General features: G+C 43.8%; 1 protein-coding gene across 2 annotated transcripts in view; it reads left to right on the plus strand.

Annotated features, from left to right (window-relative positions):
* The window catches only part of PLCB1 (phospholipase C beta 1), a 460,081-nt gene that overhangs the window by 21,953 nt on the left and 418,197 nt on the right, over nucleotides 1-19,931 (plus strand). For both annotated transcript variants that reach the window (XM_083730042.1, XM_083730041.1), the window contains exon 2: nucleotides 7,317-7,394. In XM_083730042.1, coding sequence (XP_083586168.1) covers nucleotides 7,317-7,394 — 78 coding nt within the window. The remainder of the gene's footprint in view (nucleotides 1-7,316; nucleotides 7,395-19,931) is intronic.

Raw genomic sequence — 19,931 nt, forward strand, 5'->3', positions numbered from 1 at the left:
TGTTGTTGTGTTAACACCTTGTTCCATTGATTAGCACATGAGAACATCCCTGTGGACATGTTACAACTCCCAGTGCTCACCCAGGAGGCCAATTCAATTAGTTCTGTTAAGTGGAATTTGTGCAAATACTTAATAATGGGATTGGTACTTGCGATAATGTCTCCCCACTCCCTCACACCTATTGGATAGCGAAAACTCGCTGCTCTGAAGGTAGAGCCATAGGGTTGGTTTTCCTCTCCTTCAAGTTCCATCAAGTGCCTTGATGATCTTGCTTAAAGCCAAACTTGCATTCTGCTAACTTGTGTTCTGTATGTACAGGGACGCGGGTGGCACTGTAGTCTAAACCACTAAGCCTCTTGGGCTTGCCACTTGGAAGGTCGGCGGTTCGAATCCTCATGACAGAGTGAGCTCCCATGGCTCTGTCCCAGCTCCTGCCAACCTAGCAGTTCAAAAGCATGCCAGTGCAAGTAGATAAATAGGTACCACTGTGGCAGGAAGGCAAACAGCCTTTCCATGCGCTCTGGTTTCCGTCATGGTGGTCTGTTTCACCAGAAGTGGTTTAGTCCTGCTGGCCACATGACCCAGAAAAACTGTCTGCGGACAAATGCCGGCTCCTTTGGCCTGAAAGCAAGATGAGCACTGCACCTCATAGTCGCCTTAGATTGGACTTAACTGTCCAGGGGTCCTTTACCTTTACCTATTCTGGAATTGTTTTCATGCTAGAATAGGTAAGGAAAAAGTATTGGGGTGGAGGAAAGTATTTTAGGTTGGTTATGCAGAACAGCTGAGTAAGTGAATGAACGTGTTTCGAAATATCATGACTTCTAGGAAGTTCTCCCTGCTTTGTCCCATGTAATTTCTCCCCGTTAGCTTACAAGTAGTAAACAAATTGGCCTAGAAGTCAGTGTGCTCAGAGGGTGGCTCTCCGTGCCCCATGTATTCTGGTAATACTGAAGGCAGGACGTCGAGCTTCTCAGCTTGGTAATTCCTTTTAAATAGAACTGTGAGGTTGAGGACAATTGCAGGGGAGAATGGAGGGTTTGTCCAACGCTTCCCCACCCGCTGTCTCTGACAAATGAGGCCATATTAAAATGCTTCCCCCACTCCACCCCAAAAAATATAGGGCTCTGAAATGAGTAAGCCACGCTGAAGGGGAAACAGAGCATTTTCAGGGGACTATGGGGAGATGTGGAACCAATCTCTCATCCGCCAAGCTGCCTCTAGAAGAGCCACACCTGTGTGTGTTTTAATCAGGGGTTGTTTTTGGGCGGAACTTGCCGGAACTCAGTTCCGGCTCCTCTCAGGTGGGCGCCATTGCCGTTATAAGCGAGCAAGGGAGGTGTTCATGGTGAATTCCACCACCTCTTTTTCTAGAAAAAACAACCCAGCACTGGTTTTAATCAAGCAAATGTGGGTTTAGGAACCCAGGCTTCTCAAGATAATGGATACTAACAGTTGGGTAGAATGGGTAGGAATATGAGGGGGCTAAGGTGAGCAGAGCTCCCAGACCCTTTGCTTTAAAAGAAAAAAAAGGGAAAAAAGGGGGGGAGTCAAATCAGGTATTCCTGATGAAAGCTAGAACACAAAATATGGGCATAGCCTTTTCTGTGGTGGCCCCCCATTTGTGAAATGCTCTCCCCAGAGAGACTTGCTTGGTGCTGTAGTGACTTGTCACTTGAGAGGTATCCTAACATGTCTTTAGGCTCTAGGCAAAAACATTCCTCTTTACCTAGGCCTTCAGCTGTTAAATAATCTATGGCCTGTTAAAGATGTGTGTGAGGTGGGGGCTGTTATAGCGGGTTTTAATAATAATAATAATAATAATAATTATTATTATTATTATTACTACTACTACTACTATTATATTACTAGGCTTTGCTTTATTATTTTAGGATTATGCTCTGTAAAATATGTTTTTAACGTTTTTAACTGCCCTGAAATCTTTTGATATTATTATTATTTATTGAATTTTTATACCTCCCTAGACCCGGAGGTCTCAGGGTGGCTCACAGAACAAAATAAAGAGTGGTGTATAAATCAAATTGAAGAATAATAACAACACTACTGCTTTGGGGCTCAGTAGGCCGCACCATTGCTAAGGGCAGCAAGTCACTGTTGCTAAGCAACCACAAGAAGGAATGTTGACACTTGAGACTGGGGAAGAGGCCCCTCTCATAGCAGCAACCAGAAGCAGAAGAGCTGGCCAGAGGAAGTATGCTGGGGTACGTTAGTTGAAGCACCTTCCTGCCATCAACGTTACTTCATTCACTCAGGCTGCTTAGCAGTGCTACTGTTTCACACCATAACAGAAATGTTTGCAAAAGGTGAAATACAATTTGTTAACTAAATAACTAACAAAGCTGAGACCAGAAGAAGAAATCTAGGACAACTTGGATGCCAAGGAAATAATGTAATAATTTAGCCGCAACGTTAGGGATGATTCATGCATCACCTCTCCAACCCAGATTAGTGCACGTGAAAAGTGTTTTGCATGTGGAGGAGGGGGATGCAGGGAACTTTAAGCCTCGAGGAAAGTCCTTGCATTTGTTGCAACATGTTCTGCTTGGAAAAACAGACGCCAGCAGTGCTTGGGAGGAGCCAGTTGTCCAAAACCGCAGAGTGAGAGGCGCTGGGAAACTGCACATGTCATGCATGCCAATTCCCCGTTGCTTCGCTTGTCAGGTTGTACTTGGAGTGCTTACATGAAGCAGACCATGTACAAACAGCACTCTGCGGGACCTGGCAAACCCAGTTGCCATCTGCCTTCATCCTCTGTCTTTTGCAATATAAATGGTTCAGGCTGCAGCTTCTTAGAAACCGGAGGCTTGGAAATAGATACTTAGCCAAACACGTTCATGCAAATTATCCAGTCATTAGTGTGAGAGAGCTGGGGAAACCCCTTCTTTCGACATACCTCCCCCTCCATAATTAATCATAATAAACCCCAACCATCACCCCTGGCTGGGCCTGGCTGTCCCACTGAAAAAGGAGGTAGTGACCCAGGAGTGGCCCAAGATATTGGGCTGCCTGAGATGTCCCACCGCCTTTCAGTCTATACACAGAAGCAAACCTGATTGGCAGTTAAATCTGCCACTTGAACACTAGCAATGGGACACCAAGATCCTGTCCAGCTGTGGCAGGCTTACTTAGGGTTAGGTTAGGGATACAGAGCAGTCTACCTGGCACACACAGCTCTGTCCTTTAGCACCTTAGTGCTGCTTGCTGCCCCTCAGGAAGTGTGTCAGTGTGGTGCAGCTGTTTGTTTGTTTATTAAATTTCTATACAGTCATACCTGTATAGAATGCTTCAGAATGTTACAGATGCTTCAGGTTGTGCGTTCTTGGGTTACGGAACGGGTTACTTCCGGGTTTCGGCGCTCGCGCATAAACACCGAATCACAACCCGCACGTGTGCAGACGAGTTGCGGGCGCTGCATATTGCGAACGTGCCTCCCACACGGATCACGTTCGCAACCCGAGCGTCCACTGTACCACCCTTCATCTGAGGACCACAGGACGGCTTACAATATATAAGCACAAAAATACATAGCATAGTAACAAGCAGAAACAATTCCCCTCCATATATGGTTTAAAAGGGCACCAGTGGTTTAATGGGCCTAAGCTCTGTGAGTAGAGGCATGTTTTTGCCTGGTGCCTAAAGAGATGTAACCTCACTTAAAGATAAGGTGCCAGGCAAGACTCCCTGGGGAGAGCATTCCACAAATGGGGAGCCACCACAGAAAAGGCCTCCTGTGTTACCACCCTCTGGACTTCTCACGGAGGAGGCACATGGAGAAGGGCCTCAGATGATTATTGCAGCATTTGGGTTGATACACACGGGAGAGACAGTTCTTATGAATGTTGGACCAGGACTTGGGACATCTGGGTTCAAATCCCCACTCAGTCATGAAGCTCACTAGGTAATATTGAGCCAGCCACAGCCTCTCAGCAGCACCTGCCTCACAAGATTGCTGTTGTGCCAACCCAGGTGGCTTCTGTATGGGGTATGAGGAGGTCGGGTGACATTTTGCCCTTTTGAAAAAACTGATACTTCTGAAAGCAGGAAGAGCAGTGCAATGACCTATTGGCTACGATTGCCAGGGTTTGCCATTTCCATTTTAAAAGGGCAGAACTCCATTTGGGGAGATAGCTAGCAAAGCAGTCTTTTCAATTCTGTGTATTTCCACGTCTCATTCCTAGAATAGAGCGCTTTGATCTTCCCGATTTCTATCCTTTTCCCAATCACTCTTAAATACTGGTGGGAGGACGAGGATTCAGACTACCCAGTGAGGTGTAAATTAGAAATTCTTTCCTCCCTGGACTAACAAATAGTCCAATTCTCAGGGTGACAAATTCGAATCAATGAAGAACTGAAATCTTATTTTAGAGTGAGCTTCCCCTGATGTGCTTTTCACAAACCTCCACCTCCTGTAGTTTGTTCTACTACTAGGATATTGACTGATGAAGAGGTGGGTGGTGACTTTTCAACCACTCTTGACAGCCTTTTCCTATTAAAGGGGTTGGACTCAAGTTCTCCAAGAGATTCTTTTGCCCGTGGGTGAATTCTTGTTTTCTGTTTATTTGTTTTCTGGCATCATGTGCTGGAGAGTAATGGAGGATGTTTCTGTGCTTCTTAGGCTCACTGGGCAATGGAACATTCTGTCAAGATGGCAAGCAAAAAGAACTTACCTCCATGGGACCGAGAGCTTTTAAGAATTAGCTTTTTACAAATTTAGTCTTGTGAATTCAGTGTTTTCTTCATCAGTTGCACTAATTTGCCCCAGCATTGAATCTTCTGTACCTAACTATGCGCAAAAATGCTCTGTTGCAGTACACACTGCTGGTACACATTTATTTTGATTTTATAGACAAATCGGCTCCTCCCTTAAAGAGGGCACGTATTGCGGTGAGACCTGGAAAACTGACACTCTGTGTTGTGGGTGGGTACGATTGGTCAGCCGCAACACCAGATTGGTAGGTCCCTCATAGCTTGGTGCAATCTGGCCAATGGGACGCAGTTCAAATGGTTCAAGGGACCTATTTATACCCATGTACATGACCCAGAGCTTCCTCCTTTGGCTCATGTGTCGGAACACCCGCCCACCTCTCCCTACTTTTAGGGCTTTGCGCTTGACCTTGCTATGCTGTCGTATGTCGTCCATCGTTGGGACAGGAGCACGGCAGGAATTTTCCCCACTTGGCTGATCGGCTGTTGCCATTTGGGTTTCGCCTGCCACATAGCAAATCGTCACAACTTGTAAGGTTGCGGATAGGCTCTAGTTCAGGTGATAGGGATGGGAGAACGCTCTCACCATCCCTATGTGAAGGGTATTCCGTTAAAGGAATCCAGGGACTCAGTGGTTTGGTCAACCCCTGAGTCCAGGGGGACATTTGGGTGGCGGAGCTAGCCTGTTCCCGGCTTTCCGCTTATCCAGGTGTTCACCCTTGGCTGATCTATGCTGGAACCCTGGGTCAGTCTACCTGCTACCTGTGTGGCAGGGAGCTAGTCAAACCAGAGCCTATGCAACCACTCACTTTCTGTAATCAATAAAGTTGTGGCCTAAATTCTGCCAAAAACCAAAACCAAAATTTGAGTCAAGTGTGAATTTATTTAAAGGGGGGAGGTTTCTGGGTCTGAACACGCAACTGGTAGGCCTCAATCACATATTTGGAAGCTGAACCTGTGAGTTGGGACAAGCCAAATAAATACAAAACTGTGTTTGTACTAATTGCCTCAGAAAACATTGGTTCCTATTTGTTTTTAATGTTAAGTGAGCCAAAATAAAAGTGAGCAACCTGGGAGGTTAATTAGAATAATTATAATTTTTGTTACTTGGAGCTCTTTTTAATTTTATGAGCCTCTCCTGGGCACTCCTAGGATGGTAGTGGAAGGGAAACACAGAATAGGAGGGTTCCAGGATGTGTGTGCCTGTCTCCTCGTCCCCAGAGCAGGAACAATGTCATCTTCTTCCAGAGCACCAGGATAACTGATGGACCGTCTTTGCTCTGGTACATAACTGAAGTGATGATGAGGTTCTCAGGATTTTTGTTTTGTTTTGGTGACTTGTTAGCATAGAGCAAGGCAGAGAAACAAGGAGAATAACAAAGTAGGGGCTGGATACTTCTCTCCTTTTCTTTGATGGGCTTCTTACTTCAGGCTGACACTCTCTTAAGTGATAACACTTCTTTGCAGGATTGGTTTGCATTTCGAATTAAAAGCCACCAGCTGCATTTCAGGTGGCTGAAGATCTTTTATTAATGCTCAGTGCATTTTTTTTTTTTTACAAGTTAAAACTGCAGCTGAAACAATATGCACAGGTTTTCTGGCAGTTGTGCTAATAAATTTAATTAGTAAGCTAAGTCCTGCTTCCTTTGCGCAGTGTGTTTGTGTGTGCATATCACAATGGACTAATATAGCTGCCTGCATTTTGGGATTCTTCGTTGGGGTTTCTAGATCCTCGTTGAGAATATGAGATTTCAGAGGATTACGACGAGCCCCTGCATTTCACTGCTCAGTTAACATGGTTCTAAAATCCATCAGCTCATCCCAGCTCATGAAACATGGTTCTATAATCTAGCAGTTGTGAAACGGTTCTTGCATATAATTGGCAGCAGGATTTGTAGGAAAATCAGGAGGGGCAGAATGTAGAATGGCAATGTGTATGAAGGAAACATCTGAAAATACTTAAGTAGCATGCTGTAAACTTCAAGGGAGGCTGGGACAGAGAGTTAATGACAGAGGGGCTCCTACTTGTGTGGAAATATTCTCAGAAAACAAACTCTAAAATAGATGGAGCAAGTCGGACATCACAGATTTGAGACGGCATCCCTTGGAGGGAAGCAAACTTAAAATGCCTGGCTTTGCAATGTGCTCAGCCTCTGAGGTGTTGGGTTACTTTGCAGTTGTCCTCTGGTCTTGTCCAGCAATTGAGAGGAGTTAGAATAACGTGTGTGTTTTGCAAGGCCTGCTCACGTTTTGAAGGGGTGGTAGCGGTGGAATTAAGCAACTGTGTTTTGGTTGGCACTGGGAGTATCTACAGTAAGACTTAAAATAAATACTGGCAAGTGTTATCTTCAGCATTGCGTAGGGCAAGGCCAGTAAAGTGTGCTGTTTTCCTTGAGTACTTTAAGGGCACCTTTCTGTTCCACCAACTTTGTCTAATGAGTTACCCAAACTCCTGTATAAATGAGAAAGGCATGCACATAAAATGAATGGCAATTTATGAATACTTCCTTTTGCTAGCTAGGGTGGTATATTTAGGCATGCAAGAAGAGCTTTGCAATGTGTTAATACTGTGTCCTTTCTTTCTTTGCCAGGATTCCACCAGTGTGACGTCAGTTTTTGTCCGAACAGACCCACATGGCTTTTTCTTGTATTGGACAGACCAAAATAAGGTAGATATACATTGAAGTACTTCAGCTCCCTCTTTGTGGTGGCTTCTTTTTCTGACCAAATACCTTTTCTGACATATTTGTAACCCTGATGTCTTTTTTTTTTTTTTAAGGATGAGAACTAGGGATGTAGGTGTGTATGTGAATTTAAACCAGTCCACATTTAAAGATTCACACTTAATTCACTACCTAAATCACACTTCCTGAAAATTTTGCAAACCAAAGCACAGCAATTCTTCAAAAGTCATCCTTCCCTGAATATTGCAATGCAATAATGTGTACAAAAATGCAAATACTAAGGTAAAGTGTACATAAGAACACATGCCCTAGTGAAAGAAACATACAAAAATGCATCCTATTCGTGAAAATTGCATTGCAGAAAGGTGTCTTTTAGGAAAAAATGCATACAAAAATGTATATCTTAGGAAAATTTTGCACTACAGCATTGATAAATTTTCATGAGGACTTTTTTAAAAACAAATTCACAAGCTGATGTGGAAATGTGGGGGACTGTGTTTAAATTTGGAAAAATAAGAAACTGAGAGAACTCTGGACCATTTCCGCAGAGTGTGGCCATGTTTTCTAAATACTTATCAGTTCTACATGATAGGAACCTGGAAAAAAAGTCTTATTGACTTTTGAAGATTGCAAACAGTGAGAAAGGAAGAGCATTGATGATGAACATTTATATGAAAGTCTTCAACTATTTATATAGTCTGGTACTAGGACATTCATTTTGTGTTTCCTTGTTCCTGTAAAAAACAACAACCACTAGTACGTATATTGAAACGATGCTCTAGGACAGGGGTCAGCAAACTTTATCAGCAGGGGGCCGGTCCACTGTCCCTCAGACCTTGTGGGGGGCCAGACTATATTTTGGAAAAAAATATGAACAAATTCCCATGCCCCACAAATAACCCAGAGATGCATTTTAAATAAAAGCACACATTCTATTCATGTAAAAACCCACTGATTCCTGGATCGTCTGCGGGCCGGATTTAGAAGGCGATTGGGCTGGATCTGGCCCACAGGCCTTAGTTTGCCTACCCATACTCTAGGAGGGTATATATTTATAGTATTGTTGCTATATTCCTGACAAATGCTTAAATACCTATAGCTTTTTAAAAGAGCATTCGTTCAAGATAATTTGAATTGGACTATCACTGTGTGATTAAAACCCCATCTATAAGGGTCAAGGAAGGATATTTCTCTTCAGCTGATAATGATGGTTTTAGAAACATTTGCCGAAATGTATCCTGAAAGGCTTTGTTTAGAAAAACAAAAATAGATCAGCTGCCTGAAAGCTTTGCTTAGAAACTTGAGTGTTTGTTTACGATCAATGCTGACAGCTATTGAAAGATTAGTTGCAAAAAAACAACAACAAAAAAACAACTTGTTGGAAGAACTTGTGCTAATGCCAGAGCTTGCTTATAATGTTGCTTACTGCAGAGGAGTGGTTAGAAGATGTAGGAAAGGCAGCTTGCCAAAAATATTCATCCATAGTTGGTTCTAAACTAGCAGTATGTACCTGGAGGAGGGGTAGGCAAATCTGAGTTAAGGGACATTATCTGTTTTCTCCCCTTGCCTAAAATAAAACAATTTCACAGCTGGGCAAACAAAGGCTGAGGTTTTATCAAAAGGGGATGAAATGTTCTGGAGATGCAGACTTAACTTTTAAGCCTTTGGTTTGGTGTCTCCCTAAAGCTAAGTAAGTGTGACAAAAGAATGACAAAACCTTGCAAACTGAAGACGAGGGTACAAACTTGACAAGTGTTGCCAAAGACCAATGGCTATCATTTCTGAGTTTCCAGTGCTAGTATTTAGCATGTGTGGAGAATCGGAAGATCTTAGAACGCAACAATATGCACCTTCGTGTCTGAAAGCGATGGATTTCTTATTGCAGTTAATGATCCTATCTCATAATTGCCTTCTTGACAAAATAAGAGCTAAAATACATGAAGATTGGGAGAACTACAAAGTATGAAAGAATACAAATCTGCAAATGGCTCTTCCTATGTTTCTTTTAGGGATGCGGGTGGTGCTGTGGGTTAAACCACAGAGCCTAGGACTTGCTGATCAGAAGGTCAGCGGTTCGAATCCCCGCGACGGGGTGAGCTCCCATTGCTCGGTCCCAGCTCCTGCCAACCTAGCAGTTCAAAAGCACTTCAAAGTGCAAGTAGATAAATAGGTACCGCTCTGGTGGGAAGGTAAACGGCATTTCGGTGCGCTGTTCTGGTTTGCCAGAAGCGGCTTAGTCATGCTGGCCACATAACCCGGAAGCTGTACGCCGGCTCCCTTGGCCAATAAAGCGAGATGAGCGCCGCAACCCCAGAGTCGGTCATGACTGGACCTAATGGGCAGGGGTCCCTTTACCTTTACCTTTATGTTTCTTTTACCTAAAGCCAATAATAGGGAGTGGCTCTGATTTGGAGAAGGGGCACCGCATATGTGAATTCTCCCCCCTACCTCCAGTTAAGTCGGATCTCTTCTGAATTACTATTTGAAGTTCCTGTTACCAATCCCCTCTCTGCTCTGTGACTACTAGTAGCTTCTGGGAGTGGCTTATCAGGAAAATGGTGCAGGGCAAAAGAGTGAAGCCGTCCTCCCTGAATGTCAGTACAGAATTCACTACACCTAAAGTGAAAACAGAAATATCGGAAGATCTGGTCATTGGCCCCAAGCCTTGATAAGCAAAGGTAAACGCTCTAGGCAAACAAGGGTCATGTAATACGTGGGTAATATGGATGTACAAGTTCTATAGCATCCACAGTCTTAAGAAGATGGCATTAAGAAAAGCTAGTGTGGAATAAAGATAAATTTCTTGGAAGTAACAATTAGGCTTAGGGGTAGAATATGAATATGTTATTAATAAATATTAAGGATTAGAATAGTAATAAAGGAGAAGTAGTTAGTAAATGAAAGAAGTTAATATTATTAGAAAAATGAACTGCTAAATAGGTGATATAATGAAATTCAGTTAGAGGGGATTCGCGGAAGTCAGTTATTAATGTAATGAAATTAGGATTTGGAAGTTAAAATTTGTTCTTATGGGTTTTTTTATTTTGTGTATTGTAATGTTGTTGTTGTTTTTTCTGTAATAAATGTGAAAACCAATAAAAATTTTTGGTGAAAAGAAAAGAAAAGCTAGTGTGGAGCAGTGGTTAGAGTGTCAGATTAGGACCGGGGAGACCAGGTTTCAGTTCCCAATTCAGCCATGGAGCTCACTTGGTGACCTTGGGCCTGTCACTGCTTCTCAGCCTCACCTACCTCGCAACAGGATAGTTTGATTCTCAAAGAATAAACAATAATACACATGTAGCTGCTTTCTTAGGGGACGCGGGTGGTGCTGTGGGTTAAACTACAGAGCCTAGGACTTGTCAATCAGAAGGTCGGCGGTTCGAATCCCCGTGACGGGGTGAGCTCCCATTGCTCGGTCCCTGCTCCTGCCAACCTATCAGTTCGAAAGCACGTCAAAGTGCAAGTAGACAAATAGTACTGCTCTGACAGGAAGGTAAACGGCGTTTCCGTGCACTGCTCTGGTTCGCCAGAAGCGGCTTATTCATGCTGGCCACATGACCCGGAAGCTGTACGCTGGCTCCATTGGCCAATAGAGCAAAATGAGCACCGCAACCCCAGAGTCGGTCACGACTGGACCTAATGGTCAGGGGTCCCTTTGCCTTTACCTAGCTGCTTTCTTAACTTGATGATGGTCCAAAGAATATGGAGTCTGATTTCCAGCTTCACTAAGCCTCACTGTGCCCATGTGAGGGGTGTACCAGGAAGCTGGGTGCATCAACTGCCACACACGTTACCTCCTAGCCTCTTTCAGCTCAGGCTCATTGTTAGTGGAGAATATGTCCGTGGGCATTTGTTCCATCACAGGTAAGAGAGCTTGCTCCTGACAGGTTGGCTTGGTGGATTAAAGGTGATAGAAGGAGACGTGCTATATTAATAAACAAATGCACATTTTAATAGGCTCCGAATAAAAAGGCAGATGCTATTTTGCTAAGCAGATTCTCGTTTTAGCTGTTGCTGCACTCTGATATTAAAGGAAATCTTTAAAATGGCCTTTCCTTCTGATGGGCTACTGGGTGAGCTGAAAAACGTGCTCAGAAAAGTGATTTGTATTCCACAGTAAGAATTAGTTTTCCCTTCTGTGGATTTATGTAGTCAGCAGCCTGATTGACCTTGGGCTAAAAGTTCTGTGCAATATTTCTTGCACTTGTTATTGTTGATGATGTTAAAATCCTGGAGTAGGTTTTTTGAGGGTTGATTTCCCCCCATCCCTGTGGTTTAAGTGCTTTGGGCTGTTTCTTACACAGTTTTGTCTCATTTGGGACCAAGGGCTCTTGAAATGACCAGAAAGAACTCACAGTGTGCTGGAATAATGAGAAAAGGAAAGATCAAGCAAAAATACAGGGCAGACAGTGGAAATTGTGTATTGCCTGCATAACTATATTCTTTGAATTTCAGATTTTGCTTACAAATAAAGCCATTTATGGAGCTATGAGTCTGATCAGCAGCTCTTGAACTAATAATGTGTGGATTGGAAATTAAGTTATTCAGTGGGCTTTTCAGTTCCCACATATTCTGACATGGATCTTGCCTATGCAAAACATCAAAATGGTGGTTTTTTTAAAATAAAAAAATAGCTTCAGAAATGAATATTTAGATTGGTATTTAAATGCAAAAAAGTGTGTGGATTAAATAAAGAAAGCACATTGATGCAGCAAATGAAAAGGAACATAGTTATGAGTTAATGCTTGTGAAATTGACATGGGCTGGGAACAGACCAGTTTGCCCATCTTGAGTTGCAGTACCGAAGAGCAGCAATATGCACATCACTAGCGGATACGCAAAACACCACACAAGGCTTACATGTTACATTTTAATGTCTGCATAGAAGCTTGTAATAATTTCTAACAAAAGAAATGAACAGGCAAGTTTAAATGGATAGTAAAATAATTGCTCATACGCTACAGCAGCCATATTTAATATTTAGAACAGCATGCTGGTGTCCTTGTAATTCTTCATGCTGTCTAATCTGTCTAATAATTTTCTGAGATGGGAGTAGCATGGAGAACTGAACTGGCACATATTTTTTTCTGAAAGTTGTCAAGGAACGTTCATGCATACTTCCTGAACAAGCAGGTTTTGATGCTGGCCTTTAAATCAAACTTTGATATCCATTACCTCCCTGCCCCTGAGGCATGGCTTGTGCAAAGGTCTGCATTCCACAGTATGAAGTGGATGAGCTAGAACTTGAACAAGCCACTCTGATCTTTGGCCAAGCAAGTTTTTGCTACAGCTCAATGAATCCATTGAAGATACCCTTTTAGTACAAGCCATGTAATAGTGTATCTTAGTGGGGTCATCTGGAATTGCCTTTCCAAGCTTAATATCCTCCAGATGTTTTGGGATGCAACTCCCATTAGTCCAGGCCAGCATGGCCAGTGATCAGGAATGATGGGAGTTGTAGTCTAGCATCTAATGTAAAGCCACAGGTTCCCCACCATTGCTTTAAGGTGTACAAGATGGGATCTGTGGGTTTCTGAAGAAGAGTGTGTTTTGGACTTGGGGTGATGTTCGGAATCTACAATGGAAGGAATTTATACACAAAATGCTTGTCCTGAGCCCATCTGCATTTTGGGTTCGTAACTCTGTATCTGTTAGCTGAAAACCAGGATAATATATTTCAGTAATTAATATCTAGAATCAGAGTCTGCTTATGGCTCCTTGCTCATGCAAAACCTGTCATGACCCAGTAGTGACTACAGGGACTTGACAGTATAGGTTACATTTTATTTATAACCAGTCACCCAGGAACATCCATATGACTCAGGTTCTAAAAATGTGCCGTAATGAGCCTGTGTTCACAATAAGCAGCTGTAGGCTTCCCAGTAAGCAACTTGCTGATGGAAAACCTGGATGATATACCATCACAATGCAGGTTTAATGCCTAGAACACAGCAAAATACTGCTGATTGTTCATAGAACCCAAAAGGAATGTTGTGCCTTAAATTCAGGCCACAATCCAGCCTCCTCCAGCCGGGAGTGCTGCACAGCAACTCCTCCCTTCCCTTGATGGCTGGTGGTAGGTGCAGGAGTCCCTGGAGGGCTGTGTGCCGTTGCCCTGTGCTTCCGGCTGGAGGAGACAGGCAGGCAAGGGAGAGGATGGGAAGGAGGCAAGCGAGTGGGAAGGGGAGAGGAAGGAAACAGGATTAGTGGGTGTGCAAGCAGCTATCCCGTGCCTGGGAGGGCACCCTCCGCACCCCTTGGGAGTGTGCGCTGGTACCCCTCGGGAGTGCGCCCTCACACCCCTCGGGAATGCGCCCGCCCTGGGCAGTGTGGGCATATGCTCTGCCACTGGCCGTGATCACCAGTCAAATAAAGCTTTTCCTTCTCTCTGCACATAAACTGTTGTAAATCGTAGAAGGCAAAAACATAAAATCTGTGCAAACAGTAAGTCTGGTACAAGCATCCAGATCTATATCCTTTTAAGTGTAGCATATCCTTGAGAATGTTGATTGTGCATCACAACCAGTATTTCTGAAATCCTTCAGCTCACCCTGTAAGGTCGTCTAGTATTATCTTCATATTGCAAATAATGCAGTAAGGCTGAGAGAGGTCTGCCAAAGGGAACTGCTTTAGTTTGTGTCCAAGGTGGAACTCAAACCAAAGACTTCTCATCTCACATACTGTACTAAGAACTCCTCTTTCACCAGCCTAAATTAATACACGGAACTGTGGCAGTATTGTTTCCCATTCAGTTGTCAGAGCTGACATTGGTTGAAATATGTGTTCACCATTCTTTGGTGTCAGGAGTGAGCTGGCGGTAAATCGCATAATCAAGTTGAAGTTAACTCTTTACTAGCAAGAACACGATCTGCACTGACTTGGCAGAGTGTCAGGTCTAATGAGTCCATCAGCTCCATGGTCAGTTGCCAAGACTGAAAGTCCATGCCTCCCCACAGCCGTCAAATTCTTCCTCTCTAGGGATTTCCCCCAAGCAATTGGAGATTGCACCTGCATAAAGCCAACCTCTCCTCCACCCTTTTCATGCCTCTTCTGGTTCTGGGAGACCAGGGGGGGAGAGGAGCTTATTGCAGCAGGAGGGGGAGACACTCATGACTCTTCACCAGCCTGACTCATCTCTGCCTCCTGGCCTCCTTCCTCCCCTGCTTCAGCTTCTGCCTCTTTTTCTGGTCTTCTCTCTGCCACAAAATCTCCCAGATCACTAAGCTTTGTTGTCTATTCAGCTTCCAACATGGTCTCCTCCCAGTCTTCTCCCTCAGACCACTCATGGCTGTCCCACCACCAATCCAAGAGCTTTCTTCCTCTGGGGGTTCCCCAGCTGGTTCCTCCCACCATTCCTCCGCGTCCAACCAGTCAATAACATTTGGCAAATAGCTGACTTGTCAGAGACCTGGAGGTAGCACTGCAAACTGCCCGTGACATCTACAATACAGTAAATCTTTTCCTTTTGTCCTGTCTTTGACTCTGGTAAAGCATTTTTATGTGGGTTTCTGTATCACTTTAAACTTTTCTTGGGAGGGATGTCTCTGCAGTGTGGTGATAGACATTGTGTACATAGTTTCTCAAGCACTAACTGGACAGTACTTATGGCATCACAGGTGATGAGTAACAGATCTCTCTTCCAGCTTCCCATTTCCCCAGAGCTGCAGTCAAGGTTTCTAGTGGATTAAGTAGTAGGCAATCATAGCCTGTTAAATCTATGGTTTTCCCAGTAGTGATGTATGGAAGTGAGAGCTGGACCATAAAGAAGGCTAATCACCGAAGAATTGATGATTTTGAATTATGGTGCTGGAGAGTCCCATGGACTGCAAGAAGATCAAACCTATCCATTCTTCAGGAAATCAGCCCTGAGTGCTCACTGGAATGACAGATCCTGAAGCTGAGGCTTCAATACTTTGGCCACCTCATGAGAAGAGAAGACTCCCTGGAAAAGACCCTGATGTTGGGAAAGATTGAGGGCACAAGGAGAAGGGGACGACAGAGGACGAGATGGTTGGACAGTGTTCTCGAAGCTACCAGCATGAGTTTGAACAAACTGCGGGAGGCAGTGGAAGACAGGAGTGTCTGGTGTGCTCTGGTCCATGGGATCACGAAGAGTCGGACACGACTAAACGACTAAACAACAACAATCATAGGCTGTTTCAACAGGTGAAGTTAGGGAGTAGGTCCTCCACAAAATCATGCTGGCAGTCTGGCATGACCTCAGGCAGGCTTGAATCCTGTGTTACATCTGTTAAGGAAGTAAGCACCACCAGACTTTATGATCTTACCAATAAAAGCATTGTCAAACAGTGCAGTTTCTAGGATGATGTGAAAGTGGGGGAAGCAAACAGGAGTGCTTAACAGAAAGGGAACAGGGGCAAGAATGTAGCTGTTGCAGAGGGAACAGAGAGCCAAGTCAGTTTTGGAACCAGAACATGGAATTCAAAAGAGGCAAATATTTAGTGAAGCAATAGCAAGAGAGGAGGGACTTCCTTTTCTCCGGCCAAATCTTGGAGTGCCAGCCTCTAGATCCATGACAAATTCTACTTGACTTTTTGCTTGAGTAAAGAATCTTCTTTCTCCCCTGCCTAGAGCTGATCCTAAAATAAGTGGCATTTCCCCATGCCCCCAATTGCTGACCTCCTCAGAGGCTGTAGGAAAGTTGTACACTAGCCAGATGTGTGCTAAGCAAAGATACATACTAGACCCAACTTTACCCTTTGTGTAGCAGTTGACTCCACTTCACAGATGCACAAGGAGGTGACAGTAGAAGTCAATAACAGATGCTATACGTCCTGTCTTGTCAAACAGTTCACAGCTCAATAGTTTCTTGTGGTTTCACTCTCTGTCTGTCTTGGCAAAATGTACTCCTTCCCTGATGAACTGAGGTGAATTTAACTTAGGAGACACCAAGACATGCCTATGCCTCTAGCCATCTCTTGAATTACTAAGGAAGGGAGTGAGTAATGACTCTTGCATGCTATAGATATCAAGGTAGTAAACAGATGTTTACCCACTGTGCCTGTGACATGTTATGTGATGGGCTGGGTATAAATAATAAATTATTATTATTATAAACCATGTAGGTTTGACTTCTCCCATATTAAAGCATGTTGCTGCTGGTAACGACAAGCTAAATTTGAAGAGAAAACTGTTAAACTCTTTAGCCTGCCTGATTGTAAATGGTGTATGCCCAAGTGCTATGAACAGGAGTGTGTGTGTGTGTGTGTGTGTGTGTGTGGACACCTTTCTGGTGTTCACATTGTAAGGACAGCATGTAGACCAGGCATATGCAAACTTCGGCCCTCCAGATGTTTGGGACTGTGGACCAGTGGTCAGGGATGGTGGGAATTGTAGTACCAACCACCTGGAGGGCTGGAGTTTGCCTATGCCTGATGTAGACAAACCCCTTGTATTTGTCTCAAAGTGACAGAAAAATGGTGCTTAGCTGCTTAGAAACCTAGCTGGCATTAAGCCATGTCAAGTAGAATGACAGCAGAGAATTGCCTAGGACCGTGGATGTGGATCATTAAAATATCTGAATAATTTTATGACATAACTTGCAAGCTTTCAGTTAAGTAGTATGTTAGCATAAGTACTTTGTTCATAAGTAACAATTGTGGTATTGTGTCCTAGCTCAACGTTGCATTTGTATGAGGGCTTGGTCCGTTTCAGCAAGCTATATTTTGGACCGGTGGCTTTTGATGACAAGTGTTAGGTTAGGTTTGCAAGTGACTAGAATAGTGGCATGTGGTAAGAAAGGAAACACCCTCAACAAAGTTCAGATTGCAGCAGAGAGAGAAAGCTCTGTGCACTTGGACTTGTGTAATTAAATGCTAGGGCAAAAGGATGAAGCCCACTGCAGCTTGACTGCGTGGTGTGCTAAATACATTGGGTCATGATGATGGGGAAGTTTTTAGAGAATGAAATTAACAGTTACAAGAAAATTGCACTTGCACAAGTTGATACAAGAAAGGCTTTCCATTAGAATGCAGAAGCAAATAATGAAATGTAGATAAGTGTGGAGTTCTATTCTACTTCAAGCACTTACTTTTTTTAAAATAACAATGAGTTCAATCGAAGCATATGAGTTGTTTCGCAAAGCCTTGACTAAACTCAGTGCTTTTAAGGAACAGCTTTAATAGAAAACGCAAATAACCTTGTAATTTCTTGCTTTGTAAGAAAATAATAATAATTGCCATGATTTTCCATGTGCGGCAAGACTAAATTCTGTGTAATGGGTTGCGTGCTACTATTAAGAATACAAAAGAAACAAATTACCATAAAATGGAACTTTTACCAGGTGGGTCCTCCTTTGTAACAAAACAGAATGCAAGGTGTACAATCAGAGAGCTTTTTTTATGAAAAGAAATTTGGGGTTAGCATGGTCTTACTGAGGATAGTATTCAAATCCTAATAAAAACTGGTTAGTCCCTAGGTAAGGAAGTGTTGTTCAGCTTTAAAAACAACTATTGCGTTCCTCAGATTACTTGAAGACAGCAAACACAATGGAGAGGCAAACTGAATAGGTTTGCACACATGCGTGAAATGGAATACTTGACTGAATGCCAGAGGGTGGCTTCAAATTGGCATCTTAATGTTCTCAGAGTTCAGCAAAGCATACTTGGAGAACTCACATGTTCAGGACGTAGCTGGAAACACTTATCAAAAGGAAAAGGTGGAACGTATAAGAATGGTCTTGCTGGAGCCGACCGACACATTCTAGTCCAGTTTTCTGTCTCTAGCAGTTTGCTGTGGGGTGCTCCCAGCAGCTCACAAGCAAGACATGAAGGCAACAACCGCCCCCTGTTTGCTCTAGGTACCCAGTACCCAAAAGGTCTGCTGACTATTCAGACATCAGGAAATCTTGGAACTCCAGATACTTGTATCACTCTCAGGCTGCCTTTCATTTCGCAGTATTTGTATAAAGCTAGGCAAAGCAGATTAGATTCAAACAGAACTATGGGTATGAGATACGGAGAGTTGCCTTTCAAGTCTGCTTAGCTACGTAATATTTTGCCCAGGTATGCCAAGGTGGTGTGCAAACAAATGCATTTTTAGAAACATGGAATTGGTACTTATGGGGGAATTGCTGCTAGTGGTAAGAGCACTGACTTCCACAGCAGTTCTAATCTGCATTCTAGAAAAAACAACCCCCCCCCAGCCCCAGTCCAAAGGCTTAGCAGGACTGCTGCAGTAGGCAAGGGCAAATTTGGGTGTGACAGCTGCAACATTTGTTGACTCATGCCAATGATGAACAACACCATGGACAATGTGTGTGTGTGTGTGTGTGTGTGTGGGAGATGTGTTGGTAACTGGCATGGACATGTTCTAGGATACATTGTTATGTTGTACATGAAAGGATATATATGTATAGGCTTAAGTATCGATGCAAAAAAGGGACGCGGGTGGCTCTGTGGGTTAAACCACAGAGCCTAGGACTTGCCGATCAGAAGGTCGGCGGTTCGAATCCCCGTGACAGAGTGAGCTCCCGTTGCTCGGTCCCTGCTCCTGCCAACCTTGCAGTTCAAAAGCACAAAGTGCAAGTAGATAAATAGGTACCGCTCCAGCGGGAAGGTAAACGGCATTCCCGTGCGCTGCTCTGGTTCACCAGAAGTGGCTTAGTCATGCTGGCCACATGACCCGGAAGCTGTACTGTACACCAGCTCCCTCGGCCAATAAAGCAAGATGAGCGCCGCAACCCCGGAGTCGGTCACGACTGGACCTAATGGTCAGGGGTCCCTTTACCTTTACCTTTATCCATGCAAAAAAGAAGAAAAGTGCCAATGGGAGCAAAATCCAGTTGACTACATGTTTCTGTTGACTGCCGTAGTCAATTTCATAAGTACACCAGCTTGACAGGACTAGTGGAAGCAGCTGTGGTTTGGCTAATAGCGCAATAAAAAGCCATGCAGTCCTTGGGGAAAGGGAATATGAAGTGCCAGGCAATGGAGCATTCAGGCAGCTGAAGAGTCACTGCCTCTGCTCAGCAGCTCATCTGAGCCACAGTTCATGTCCCTGGCTCTTCTCTTTCTCTTTCTACCCTTGAGCTATAGGGAGAAAGAGGACATGCCATTGTAATGGGTAGAAGCGGACCCAATGTTATATGTATTATGTGAACATTGGTGATCCTTCTGGATTGACAACCGGGATTGAAATGTTATGAATGAACCCACACTAGGTCTTTCCCACTCTGCCTGTCTTCTGTGTGAGAGGCTACTCCTTGGGGCACTGTAGTTTTGTGGAACTGGATCTCTTGTAGGAAGCTGGAGTCAGTTGTCATTTTAAATAATAATAATAATAATAATCATAATAATTTATTATTTGTACCCCACCCATCTGGCTGGGTTTCCCCAGCCACTCTGGGCGGCTTCCACAGAAACCAAAAATACAGTAAAATCACACATTAAAAACTTCCCTGAACAGGGCTGCCTTAAGATATCTTCTGAATGTCAGGTAGTTGTTTATCGCTTTGACATCTGCTGGAAGGGCGTTCCACAGGGCGGGCGCCACTACTGAGAA

Source organism: Podarcis gaigeae (assembly GCF_964106915.1).
Source record: "Podarcis gaigeae genome assembly, chromosome: 3".
NCBI classification, from domain to species: Eukaryota; Metazoa; Chordata; class Lepidosauria; order Squamata; family Lacertidae; genus Podarcis; species Podarcis gaigeae.